The sequence below is a fragment of the Arachis duranensis genome, chromosome 4 (genome assembly GCF_000817695.3).
Source record: "Arachis duranensis cultivar V14167 chromosome 4, aradu.V14167.gnm2.J7QH, whole genome shotgun sequence".
Lineage (NCBI taxonomy): Eukaryota > Viridiplantae > Streptophyta > Magnoliopsida > Fabales > Fabaceae > Arachis > Arachis duranensis.
This window is the reverse complement of record NC_029775.3, coordinates 101,437,507-101,452,052: the sequence shown is the minus strand read 5'-3', so window position 1 is coordinate 101,452,052 and position 14,546 is coordinate 101,437,507. Positions and strand designations below refer to the sequence as shown.

Below are 14,546 nucleotides of genomic sequence, written 5' to 3'. Positions count from 1 at the left end.
TCAATCACAAATTCACAACACCCAAAACATAAAAAAAATGCCAACACACAAATAACACATACATCTCATGCACACAAACTCACACACAATCAACCCAATCTAATAGAAAAAAATGAGTTTAAAATACAAATATTTTAAATATTTTTTATAGTTAAAATAATATTAAAAATAATTAAAATTTAATTTATATTTTAATATTAATAAAATATTAAAATATTATTATAATTTATTTAAAAAATATTTTATATTTATATATCACAACTAGAAAATGGATTAATACAGACAGATTTACAGACGGATTCGATCTTTATTACAGACGGATTTTTGGTTACCGATGAAACTACCGACGGATTTTGTCCCTCTGTAAAAGCCCCGTCGAAAATTATTTACCGACGGATTTTTTTTCTGTCGAAAAATTACAAATGGATTTTTACCAGTTACCGACAGATTTTCCCTCTGTAAATTTTCTATCCATTTTCCAAAGGCGACGAACTTTCCGGCGGATTTTCCGTCTGTAATTACAGACGGATTTTCAGACGGATTTTTCGTCTGTAATTACAGACGGATTTTCCGACGGATTTTCTGTCAGTAATTACAGACGAATTTTCCGTCTGTAATTACAGACAGATTTTTCGACAGATTTTCCGTCTGTAATTTGAACTTTGGAAAATCATCCCACGTTCTGATTACAGACAGAAAATCCGTCTGTAAATCCGTCAATAAGGTAAAATATAATTTTTTTTATTTTTCTAATTGCAAAATAAACTTATTTTCATACAAAATAAATATAAAATAACTCAACTCAACTCAAATAAATTATATATTATTTTTTTCTTCTTTGAGATATATGAAAAATAGATTATCTATATAATATCTCTTTGCATATAACTCTACTTATTCAATAATATACACTTGTACATCCATATGGAGTGAAAATTACATTCATGTCTCACAAACATTAGTAGAGTAGTATCCTTAGAATTTTCTAAAATTTCTTGAACAATGCAAGCTAAGCTAGAAACCACTCATATGGTAAGTGTAGAACTTTATGGCAGCTATGTACACTTTCTTATGGCTGCTATGTACACTCTATTGATTCTACAATGTACACTCTATTGAAGCTGCAATGGCCGCAACGGCAGCAGCTATGCCTGCCACGGATACTGCAGCATGCAACTGAGCATTATGAGTCCTAATTTCCTGCTTTTTCCTCTCCTTTTGATCCTTCAGCCGTTACTTTGTCAAAATTTTTCTCAGCAAAAGCACATGCTAGAATTTTCTGTCACCCAACCAAACTTATTATTAGATACTCCTTTCAATTTTTTTGTAAATATATATGTGCTTTAAGTTTCTATAATAAGTAACTAATAATAATATATGGTATATTGGCAGTACCTGTACAGCAACAGCTAAACCATCAGCTAGAAGGGAGGATGTCAACCAGACCTGAAGACAAGTTTGGAATGCAGCCATTGGAATTGGGCCTAATCTTGCTGCCAATGATGCAGCCAATGTCACACAGAATGTCACTGCTAGTGGGCGCCATTAAGCCACGGAGGAGCTCGATGCTCTGCACACACAGCAAACAAAGCTTGATGCTATACAAAATATGCATTAACCAACACCAAACCTTTAAATGAAATTCAGATTTCCAGCGAAATAATTTTTATGACCAAATATACAGCTTAGTCATTAAAAAAGGCTCCAGTATGATTCATCATGTTAAAGATACAAAATCGATCATTAAGTCCAATCATCTCTAGGAGTGAACCATTGCAACCACAGTATTGAAGGATTCTAAACATCAAGCATGAATTTAAGAATTGAAGAATTTCAAACACCATATTACTTGAACAATGCATATGAACCCCAACTCCGGGCGTATGCAACAAAAATTACAAAATCAGACTCACTAGACGCCTGCGTCAATTTTTCATTGTTTCCCTTCCCTTAATACCATGTCAACTTTCATTTTCAATAACTTGTGTTTTGTTGTTGTTGCTGGTTTAGGCATATACAAGTCTGTTAACAGAAGGCCATAAAAAAATATACCTGAAATGCTACACCAATGCACTCCCCTTGGTCATTGAATGCTGGGCCACCGCTGTTGCCTAAAATCAAAAGTTGTAAACGATGGCTATTAAATCAATGCACATAGTTCCATATAAGAGGAAGTTGTTTTTCCAACAGTTCTTAGAATAATAAGAGGCTGGAGAATTTTTTTGCTGGAGAGGAGGTGAAACAATCAAACAACTATAAGATCTACTGACCAGGATTTATTGCAGCATCAATTTGAATACCCAACAAATCAGACGATCCATGATCATATGATGTGACCCGATTACAGGTTTTTTCAATAACTCAGCACTAAAACAATAGAGTAAATTAAACACTTTTATTGATTTTATGGCATATAAAAATGGTAATTTTATGTTCAATATATCAAACCTCAATGCGAGATACAACTCCCTTTGTTACTGAAATTGTGTCTCCTCCAAGTGGATATCCCACCACAGTAACAGAATCCTACAAGTTACAAGACAAGTATACAGAAATTTCAGTTGATCAGCATGCAAATAGAAATATATTCTATGACAAATTATATGGTATATATTCTTTTAACATTTTTCATTGAAACACTGAGAATTTTCAAATTAAAAAAAAGGGAAAAAAATAAAAAGAAAGCTATTTCAAACCTGAAGATGCAGCAATCGTCCTAATCTGAGAGGTTCCACATCTCTCCAGAATTCATCACTTTCTACTGAAAGCAAAGCTATATCACAATCAACACCTCTGGCTAAAACCTGTACAGTTCATTCACTGAGAGTAAAGTAACTATATGAACATGTCATGAGTTAGAAGCTATATATCCTTCTAAGCAAACATGCAAAACTTGCACTTTACAATGAATTCACTCCAAGTTTAAAAGCAAGGTATAGCTTACAAGTAAACCTCAGATATATCAAATTTTCCTGCAATAATACAATTTTAGCGACTTATTCACTAATACTTCTTAATGTCCTTACTCACTACTATATGAGATATTTAAGCAAACTGCTCTTCATGTAATACTCATTTTTTTAATGAAAAAAGGACAAGACCTTCATAGAGACACACCTTAGCCATGTATTTTGTATCATCCCCTCTTCTCTTAACTTTAACCTGCAATAAACCACAACAATGAAAAAGTTGGCAGCTATTTATAACCTTTCGGCAACTAATTCTAAGATCTATGAACATAATATAATTTATTAATAAAATTTATATTGTAGGATCTACATCCTGGAGAAAATAGGACCCTTAAAGAAATTACCTGTGTATCATGTTCCACACAATGTGCATTGGTTATTAGTTTCCTACCTCCAATCATAAATGCACTGCAAAAAAGGTGGCTTGTAAGATTAAGAATGAATCCATTTTTACTATTCTACTGTTAAGGTTTTCAAAAGATAAAGAGGATAGTTTTATATGATTAATATAATTTATTTAAAATAAAGACCTTTCTTAATATGAAAATATGGCAGTTAAATATTATTAGTTATTAATTTCCGTTATTAGTTATTAGGTCAAACATGAACAATTGTTTGAAGAGAACGGATAATAGTGAACTAGAAAAAGCTGATATATGTTTGAATGAAAATGAATTCCAAATAGAAAGTAAAAGTTACCATGATTATGCCTTTGACATTCTCCTTTGTTAGTGTGATGCAGTTCTGCAAATCATCATCAGATTCATTATTCAACTTATTTCATTAAAAATTACCGTACATATTTTTCCCAAAATTTCATACAAGTTGGCGCCAATCTGCTAAATTTTCTACAGCAAGCAATTTAACAACTTTATATGCCAAATTTTGCATCAAAGCTTTTAACATTCCTAAAACCACAAGAGCTCAAATTTAAACAACCTGCCAAAATTAAAATGAACAAGGACACGAAAAATCAGCAAAGGCATCACAAGGTGTAAAGTAGTTTCTATTGGTAAGTATTAAGCAAATGAAAAATCAAACTCTTTAACGAATGAAAATAGCAAAGTACCTTTGAAAACAAATCTTCTACTTCTCTTTCACGAATATCACCAGGGAGGTTCCCAACGTAGACTATTCTGCTCCCACGCCTACTCATTTTCAATCTGCGACAATAAAATAATCGAAAAATAAGGAACAACAATAAAACTGAAAGGTAATTAGAAGACCTAAAATTAAGCTAATTCAGCCAGCAATTTCAATTCTCAGCAGAATAAAAACAGAACATCGAAAGGGAGAGAATAAAGAGAAAAATAAAATTGTACAATTGAATTAGAGAGAGGATATAGAGACTATTGGGGGTGGAGAAGGGTTGAAATGGGCGAAAGGGATTTTATTTTACCTCTGATGATGAGACGGAATTAGGGATCGGTAGGTTTGCAGTGGAAGGCCTCCAGGTTAGGGTTTTTCAATTTTGTTTGGAGGAAGGTGAAGTCACGACGCAGGAGAAAAAGCAGAGCGTTACGGGTTTCAGTCATGGAGGAAGGAGCGACGTTTGAAGGCTTACGACAGAGTGAGCACGACGGAGGCTTTGAGACGGAGGGAGCGTCGATGGAGGGAGCGGCGAAGCAGGGGTTGGAAGCACGACAAAGTTCTGGGATTAGGGTTGGAGGCGCGATGAAGCTCTGGGGTTAGGGTTGGATGCGGCGGCAGAGGGAGCCCATACGACGCAAGAGACGATGGAGAGGGATCTGTGACGCCAGCGGCAGAAGAAATTGGTGCGACGGAGACAAGAAGCAACTCGGTGACGGAGAGAGGATTTGATATGGGTGGAGTGTAAATGGATCGAGTGGATAGAGATAAGATTAGTGTTATCTCAATATTTACCGACGGAAAATTTAAATTACAGACAGATTTTCTGTCTGTAATAATTTAATAAAACGCAGCGTTTTGTCTATTTAATTACAGACGGATTTTCCGTCTGTAACCATTTCTCATGGAAAAAAAATTAATTTTTCCGACGGAATTATCGACGGATTCTATTTTCCGTCTGTAATTTATGCTAATCCATTTTTTTTGTTTTTCAACAAAAAATCCCTCTGAAATTCCCTCTGTATTTCAGTGGGATAAAATCCGTCGGAAATATCCGTCTGTAATAACTAGTTTTCTAGTAGTGTATGCGTCGTCTTTCCGTATTTTATAAAAATTTAAAATTTATATTTATATATATACGTATCATATTTCGTATTAATATATATACATCATATTACTATACTAATAGCATTTAAGTAATAACTTTTTCGGTTATTACACTTTTAAAAATCAACTATAATTTTAATGTAATTAGAATTATTATTATTTTACAGCACATTTTTATTATATACAATTTTTTAAATTTAAAAATATGACTTATACTTTTTTTAAAAAATAATATCAACTATGATGTTAATGTAACTAAAATTATTATTAGTAATATTGGATAAATAACAGTGAGGTCTCGTTACTAATCAGTGGTCTCTATTCTATTAAATCTATATCATAAATATATTAGATACTCTTCTTTTCTTAAAAATTTAACCAAAAGTCAAACCCATATTGGTAGAACTTTTTAAAAAATAGAAAAATTTAATTTATACTTTAGAAAAGGGAGTTATATGTATTCGTTGTTTGGTGTACTCCTCTTTTTGAAGTGACACCTAACAATTAAAAAGGTCTGTTTTAGTAAGCTCAAGTCTTTTGAATTTTTTTAATATGCACAAAAAATAATTTGCAAAGTTACCTCATACTGGGATTTAATAATAATAATAATAATTTTCTTACTTCTACCACAAATATTTTTAAAATTCATCTAATAAAACTCTAATTCCTCATCGCACTTTTCAGTTTATCCACAAAGCCACCGCCACTTGCTCCACTCTTCTTTAGTTTCTACCATCACCGTCGCCGTCCAATCCGGCATTCGTTGCCAGTCTCAGCCCATCTCCCGACGTCGCTATTAGGCTCTTTCTCCCCGTCGTTCATTCTCAGTATCTCTGTTCTATCTTCTCACTTCTCTCTTCGAGTCGTCGTCAGCGTTGTGATGCTCCGTCTCCTCCTTCATCCTCCACTTCCAGAGTTTCAATAGAGCCTCAACTTCAGGAATGACTTTGCTTCATTGATTTCACTTTTTTTCGTTCCTTTTATGTTCTTGTTGTATGAATCTGCTTCATTGAACTCATTCAATTATTTTTTGTTCTACTTGTTTTTTGTTTAGATTTTCCAAACAAATTTATTTCATTGATTTTATTCAGTTATTTTTTGTTCTGTTTATTTGGTTGTTTGAATATTTTTGGGTTCTATTTATGAGGGTTAAAAAATTTTGGAATTTGTTCTTATGATTCTGATTTCAATTTTTGTATTTATGATTTTGTTCATGATGCTCTAGTTCTATTTTTTGTTCTATTTTTTATTTGTTACTGCTGTTTGATTTGTTTTAGTCTGTTTACAAATTCAGAAATTAGTATTGTGATTCTGTTTAAAAATTTTGTTTCCATTATATAGGATGATCATGAGGGTGTTAGGAACGTGGATGATGACAACTTTATAGACAACACTGGAGTGGAAGCTGGTGGTTACTATTGGCAGTGATGAACCTCGTTCTCCTGGTGATGCTCCCCAGGTTGGTGATTAATTCTCCCAAATTTTTTCTTTTTACTGCTAGATTCTCCTGTAAGCAGAATAGCAGATCCACTGTGTTTGATATCCTTCTGATTAGGATAATGTTTTGGTACCAGTAGCATGTTGTAAACTAAAATATGTGATGGATGTAACTTAAGCTTTCTTTTCATTTCAAGCTATTCGATATCTTTTATGATCTAGTTAGAGACAATTTCTTCAAGAAATCAATTATGCGATTTGTTGGAGTGTTTTACTATAAAGCTTTTGACACCTGACATATGTTGATTTTCTAGGCAGAGGAAGGTGAAGAGGATGATGAAATTAAGGATCTTTTCAAGATATGTAAGAAAAAGAAGAAGAATGAGAGAAGTCTTGCAGAAATAGCTTTATTAGTTGAATTTGGTGCGATATTTTACAACCACAGACTAACCGGCAAGTGCATCGGGCCGTACCAAGTAATACCCTACGTGAGTAAGGGTCAATTCCACGAGGATTGATGGATCAAGCAACAATGATTGATTGATTGGCTTAGTTAGGCAAGCAGAAAAAGGGTTTTGAGATATTCAAAAGGTTTAAGTTCGAACTCAGAATATTAAAAGGAAAAATAAATAAGTTGAGAATAAAATATTTAGAAAACAGTTAAGGTTTCAGAGTTATCTATTTTTTCAGATTGATTTTTCTTACTAACTATTTTAATCATGCAAGATTTAATTCATGGAAAACTATATGTGACTAGACCCTAATTCCTTAGACCTTCCTAGTCTCCTCTAAAATTCATTAACTACCAATTCCTTGGTTAATTAATTTCAATTAGAAGGTAATGATCAAATTCTAGTTTATATGCCACAAGAATCCTAATTATCCAAAAATAAGGGGATTATATGTCACGTATCCCGTTAAATACAAACAATTAGAAATTCAGGATAATATGTTTTCAAGCTGTTGTTCAAGTAAAGAGCTTTTCTCAGTTTTACAAGAACTCAAATAGAAAGAGGGTCATACTTCTGTTCCACCCAAATTTATAAAATAAAGAACAAAAACAATTATTTGAAATATAAATCAAAACATGAATTAAATTACAAAGATCAAATGAATCAATCCATACAAATAGACAGAGCTCCTAATCTTAACAGTAGAGGTTTAGTTGCTCATGGAATGTGGAATGTAAATTTGTATAGAATTCCCTAATAGAATCCCCCTAATGGAATCTCTCTAATAGAATGTCAAATAGAAGAGAAGTCTCCCCTTTTTATAACTAATCCAAATTAATTTAAAATCTAATATTTAAAATTAAGATAATATCTTTTCCTATTTTAAAATCAAATTTGAATTTAAATCAGAATTAACTAACTACTCCGCGTCTTGTAACGTGGGGACCACTTGCCTTCACTGGATCCGTGCCTAACTTGGGTGCTAAAATGGGGCCCAGAAATCACCCCAGCGTTTTCTGCGTTTTCTGTACGTGGCATATGTCACGCGTACGCGTTGATGGTCTTTTCTGCGAGTAATGCGGACGCGTCAGTCACCCGTACGCATCGCTGAGCAAATCTTCAAATCACGCGTACGCGTCAGTCACGCGCACACGTCAGTCACGCGCACGCGTCGCCATGGATATCTCCAAATCACGCGCACGTGTCAGGCACGCGTGCGCGTCGCTCCTCGGAGCCATCTCCTTTGATTCTTGTGCTGCAGAAACTCCATTAAATTCCGCCGAATGCTACCTAAAATAAATAAAATTGCAAAAGACTCAAAGTAGCATCCATATTGGCTAAAAGATAATTAATTCTTTATTAATCTCAATAATTTAGATGAAAATTCACTATGAAAAGATAGGAAAGATGCTCACGCATCACTGAGCTTAAGGTCACAACTGAAGAGGATGCTGAACTTAATAGACAGGAGAAGCCTTCCATTAATAAACTAAAGAAGTTGGATCTTCTAACAGAAATCCTCTCGAAGTAAGCTACTGATTTTCTATCATATTAAGTATGCTCTGGTGTTTCCTTAATACTCTATGTTCATGTGCATATTTTCTTTGGTTATTTTCCACCAACTATTTGTCTATTTTGTAGGAAACAGCTCCAATTAGAGTTTTTGGATCGTGGAGTACTAACTTTGTTGAAGAATTAGCTTGAGCCACTTCCTGATGGAAGCTTGTGAAATATTAACATACGCACAGCAATTTTGAGTATTTTAAATGATGTACTGAGTTTTCACCATTATAAATAATTTTTTTATTCAATTTCCCTTCTCCAGCATGATTTAGCGCCTGATTAATTGGACATGCTTTGCAGTTTCCTATTGACCTAGAGCAATATGATAGAAGAGAACATCTGAATCATATTGCGCTCCGTTTTAATGAGTGATTTTATTCTGCATGGGGCAGGAACCATGTCTGACTTCCGCGATTCACATTCCTAGAGTAAACACAATTCAGACTCCTGGAATCAACCACTAAATACTGATCGATATTTCAGCCAATTGGAAAGAAGAGAAGAATAAATAAAAATTCGTTCGCCATCAAGGAACGAAACCGGATATTTTTTCCATGCAAGTTGTGACAGCACTATCATAGTGAACTTGCTCAAACTATAGCATAAATATTGCTCGTCTCGTTTTGATTCTGCATAGCAAAATGTTAAAAGAACTATAGGGCATCTTAGAGGAAGCAAATTCTACTATGCAAGTTGAGTAGAATTAGGAGTCAATTATCAGGGCTTTGAATGGTTTGTATATTCTGAATCACAGTTACTAAGTATTTTTTGGAGTTTCTTGTGAACCACCATATGTTCATTAATTTTTTTTATAACTATGCATGAAAGTCTCTAAATTTTTTGAAGTTCTTATATTAATCCTTCTAATTTAATACAGAAAACCAAAAATTGAAAATCAATTTGATAATTAAACTAAGCAAGATTATCATTGGTGATCAATTATAGTTTTAATCCTCATCTTATAGTTATTTTAATTTTAGTCTTGTTTCTTATAGTTTTAATCCTCTTCTTTCTGCATTTTTAGTTGGGTAGGTGATCAATTATTTCCCTCTGTTACTTTCATCATTCACGCATAAAGCCATTAGAAGTTACAAATTTTAGATCTAATGGAAAGGGTACTGATAATTCATATGCAATTTGGGTGGTAAATCTAAAAAATATAAATTAACTTTCTTTGATAATATTACTTTTTTATAAAATTACACATTGATCTTATTAAGGGACGTTTGAGAAACTGAAATTTCAATTCTCTTGGTTTTATCTTCCCAAGCAATTTTCATCTTCTAGGTTTAATCTGTCCTAGCAGTTTCATCTACTCTTTTTTAAACTTCTTTGTTGCATACCAGCTCCCACCTCGCCATCCCAAGCCATATCTGTATATCAGTACAGTGTTAACTCGAAAAAATGAATTATACATATGACCTGCTAAATTATAAAATAGAATAACCACAATCAAGTCTTTTTCAAATATATGGATCAAAAGATGTAATCAAGGACTATCAATCTTTCATAAACTGTGCATAGAGTACAGAGAAGTGACTAAATTTAAGTCTTCCTTAATAGTTTTGTTTATAGTTTTTGCAATTTGCTTCCACCACTGCCAATTAGGGTGTTCTATATCTAATTTACTCTTTTTTTTATTACGGTTTATAACAATCTTCATCCATGATCAAATCCCCTAAAAAGAGATTCTATGGTATTTTTAAAACAAATGCTATCCTAATTATCTTTCTGATTCATTCATAACTAAAAATATCATATTTAATGTATCCTCACTCATCTCACAATATCTTTGTGCAAAATTGGCCATTCTATTGTTGGTTTTTAACTTTACCCTACTCTATCTCTGCAATATGCTCAATGCTACTTTTATTTTCATCCCAAACCCAAAACACCAACCTTTAGCAGACCCTGTTTGCACTTTATACAATGTATAAGAACCCCCAAAGTTACAATCCAAAAGGGAAAAAAAGAAAAAAATGTGAAAAGAAACAAATAAATTCTCACTCCATTTTCCACTCCACCATTCCTCAAGAACAACAAATCTCAAACCAGCAAACACAAATATCAGCTTATCAGCATTGCAAAAATAGAGATATTATCACAATTGTGGACACTGTTAGGATTACTCACCGTTCTACAAAATGTGCTTCTATTTCGGATTCTTTCTCTACTTCACTTTCTATACGAATCAGCGCAAGATCTGCTATCTCCTTACGCTTACATTGAGATACTCGAGTTCAACGACTACTGCGGCGTTGACCTCAACGAGTTGAACCTGGTGCGAATGAAACGAATTCACGAGATTTTGGTGAAATGAGAAAAAAACGATGAGAATCGCAAGAATTTCGATGAAATTGCGAAATTGAATAGAGACATGGAGGGTACCTGGTGTGGAAGATGGGAGAGGAAGAAGCCGCAGGGTGATTGGTGGTCTTCCATGAAGGTGTTGATAGGATTTCTTTTTGGGAAGTTCTTCTGGGAGCTGAGTCGAAATTAAATAGAGATAGGAATAATATGAGCTGATACCAGGTTTTTATTATTGGAGCAAATTTAAAATATTGAAAGATTTGTTACCTTTTAGTATAAATTTTAATAAATTATTTATAAATTAAATATAAACCATTAGATCTGTTATTAATCTAATCTAATGCTTTAAATTGAATGGTGCATAAGATAAACTCAAAAGACTTGAGCTGATTTTAGACAGACTCCAATTAAAACACTGATTAAATTTAGTTATATATATCTTAATCGTACTAATGACTAATCCGAAGATGCTAACCAAAAGCTTTTTACCACCGTGACAATGTTGATAATATAAGAAAAACCAAATGACATAAGTGTAATTGTCACTTTTGTAAATTGCAACGAGATTGTTTTATATTTTTGACATGAGGAAGGATTTCAAGGTATGGTGGGACTGTGATGAGAGAAGGTTTTGAAGATTGATGAACAATACTGAAAAAAATACAAAATGAATCAACTATATTGCATGACGTTAAAGTTATTTAATTTGCTGCAGTTGGAAACCTTAATCCAAAGTTGCAACATATTACATAGAAAGAAAAACGTGTAAGTGGCGATTTTGGGGAGAAAAGAGGTAGAGGAAAATTATGAAGACTGTATAATAATAATGTCTCAACTAATTTATATTATTCAAAAAATTCAAATAATGTTTTATTTCCCACGAGAGATGAAATCAAATCAAAAAAATAAACATTACCTATATAGAAAATTATAATTTAAAAATAGAAAATACTAGACTACAATAGTTCATGTGCATCTTCCATTTCATAGTATATTCTTTTTTGGTTATTAATTTTCCATTCTTTTTTTTTACGTTTCTTCTTCTCTTTAGATTTTGCATTATTCTTCTTTCCCCTACTTGATCCTCGAATTAATCTTTTATACCATAATCTTGGATTTTTGATACTTTCCCATATAGCATATTTCTCCTCCCAATCTGCTTCATCCAAATTTTCTTTTTCTTGATACTCATATATTGTATCATCAGATGCGATCTCAGAGTATTCTTGTTCTTGAACCCGCTTCTCGTTTAGATAGTCAAATACTGCATCATCGTATGCAATTTCAAAGCATAGTCCACAAAATTTAAAGTCATCAAGAGGTGCATTCAGATCCCTCAAATCTTTTAATTGTTCATCACATCTTGTCCTCAATTCCCCCTCCAACTCGACATCGTGACACAAGCGTAAATCAAGAGATTCAAGATGAGGGCAACCATCAAGAATGGCGCTCAAGCCACTATTGTCGAAGTAGTTTCTAACAAGTTGGAGATGGTGTAAGTTGGACATATTTTGTGCAATAGCCAATGCTTCTTCGTTATCGCCACCATTGTTATTATACTTGAATGATTTTAGAAGAGGACAACCTCGGCCAATTGCTTCTATAGCAATACTAGAGACACGGGAACAAAGAGTAATATCAAGTTCCTCCAACAATGGAAGTTTTTCAGCAATCTCACATAATCCTTTGTCTGAAATTCCATAAAAACATTGAACAAGTCGCAAGTGTCGCAATTTATGACATCCCCTTTTTGAAATCATCATACAAACTGTTAGTTTTTAAATTCACAATTAATTTGACCAAGTCACTTGTTCAGACAATTCAATAACAATACACCATAATCATAATAATATATCGGGAAGAGAAACAAAACACAAAATAATACATGTTTGCACTCTCTATTAACATTTGAATTTCTCTTAGAGAAATAACAATGAATATTCTATTTTTTATCATTCATATTAGATATATATTAAAATTAGTTATTAATATGAAATACATATTAAAATACAAAAATATACACTAAAAATAAATTAAACTACATATATATTTATATAAATATATAATGACACTGCAACAAATATATAAAGAATTCTTTATGTAGGCATGAATTCTAATTACTATCTTAATAATAAAAAAACATAAAAGTTGTGTAATAAGACTGACACTGCAACAAAATAAAAAGGTGACCTCATGAGATTATGACTTGTTTATAATGATAACACTTCAAACATGTGTGAACAATCTTTAATTTCAATATCTTGTTCTTCATTCATGCAGTTACTCAAATAATACTTAGTCACGTACACTTAACTAGCTAATAATAAATGAGCAATGCTAGGGAGCCAGCAGTTTTATTGAATTTTGGCCAGTATGTAACCAGCAGAGGAAGGTGAGTCATTGGATAAAATTTTACACCAATCTCACACCATCAAATCATCATTGATGGCTAATTGATGGCTAACAATCACAAAAATTGCTGGTCCCTTAGACTTTTCCATAATAAATTTTGTAATTCGTAAAGCTTTTAACAATTTTTAACAATTCTAATTCAACTTAAATTCTTCAATTTAAATATAGATTATTATAATATGCCAATACAAACATCACATTAAAAATCATATGCCAATAAATGTTAAAAAGTAATTTTATACAAATAAAAATGAAAAACTTTAAACTTACGAATCAATTATATATTTGAGAAGATTATCGGTACCAAAGTACTCAATACTTATATCTATCAACTGGCCACAACTACGATCAATTGCATGGCGGCACATCTTCTCCAATTTATAGTCCACTGAATTGCGAATCCCAATATGGCACATGCTGATGGTGCGCCACAAGAGCGGATCCATGCAGATGCGTTGCCATTTGGGGCACACGAACTGAGTACTAGTTAAGATCTCAAATGTCGTAAGTTTTCCAATGATCATCAAAGTCAGGTCATGTGGAAGATCCAACCAGTTTAATTTCTTCACAGGCCCTGCATTAATGGATTGGTAGTCCATTGCGATTTGCAAAGTTGATAGATAAGAAAATGAGAAATTAGGATTTGAGTTAGTTGTGATTTTTTAGGAGTAGATTTTGGTGTTGCCCCCAACTATATATCGCATTAGTATTTGCTAATTAATTTGTTTTTCTTTCTCCTCAAGCACTTTACTTGCGCCTCAAGCTTTGTTACGTTAATTTGTTAGTCTTTTTAATTTTTTAAGTAGGTCCTTACGATATAAAAATTTATATGTTTACGTATCGTATTCTGTATAAGTGTTTGTGCATTATATTATTACTAGATTAATAACATTTAAATAATAACCTTTTTAATCATTACTCTTTTAAAATTCAACTGTAATTAGAATTATTATTATTTTACAGAACATTTCTATTATATACAATTTTTTAAATTTAACAATATGAGAAGAAAGAAAGAAAAAAAAAGAAAGAAAGAAAGTTGCAATAATAAAGCATTTGGTAGAGGAAATGGCAACAAGAGTGAGATTTGGAGATGAATACAGCACACTATTGGATGAATTTGAGAGGAAATCATTCGAGGCTCATCTGAACAGATCAATGATGATGGGAAGAAGGAGCTTCTCTGAGCCTGGTGGAAGGAGGATGA

At 32.7% G+C, this 14,546-nt stretch overlaps 1 protein-coding gene and 1 long non-coding RNA gene across 2 annotated transcripts; both read right to left on the bottom strand.

The window, feature by feature from the left end:
- Nucleotides 1-3,108: 3,108 nt before the first annotated feature.
- LOC107485271 (uncharacterized) lies at nt 3,109-4,539 on the bottom strand. Its single transcript, XR_001591431.3, has 5 exons — nt 4,369-4,539; nt 4,039-4,132; nt 3,669-3,713; nt 3,314-3,377; nt 3,109-3,162 (listed from the first exon to the last, which is right to left on the bottom strand). It is a non-coding gene; the product is annotated as an uncharacterized LOC107485271 (long non-coding RNA).
- Nucleotides 4,540-9,939: 5,400 nt separating this feature from the next.
- On the bottom strand, nt 9,940-13,938 carry LOC110280550 (putative F-box/LRR-repeat protein 23). Its single transcript, XM_021141626.2, has 5 exons — nt 13,644-13,938; nt 12,032-12,617; nt 11,006-11,102; nt 10,842-10,895; nt 9,940-9,990 (listed from the first exon to the last, which is right to left on the bottom strand). Exons 1-5 carry the CDS (start codon nt 13,936-13,938, stop codon nt 9,940-9,942), a joined length of 1,083 nt encoding a protein of 360 aa, XP_020997285.2.
- Nucleotides 13,939-14,546: the final 608 nt, after the last annotated feature.

Bases quoted from the DNA above. Each gene is read 5' to 3' on its own strand.
- LOC110280550 (XM_021141626.2), bottom strand. From the start codon at position 13,938: ATGGACTACCAATCCATTAATGCAGGGCCTGTGAAGAAATTAAACTGG. The intron at 12,618-13,643 runs GTACCGATAATC...ATGGAATTTCAG, and splicing joins TATAAGTATTGAGTACTTTG to ACAAAGGATTATGTGAGATT. The intron at 11,103-12,031 runs GTATAAAAGATT...ATTTCGACTCAG, and splicing joins ATCAAAAATCCAAGATTATG to CTCCCAGAAGAACTTCCCAA.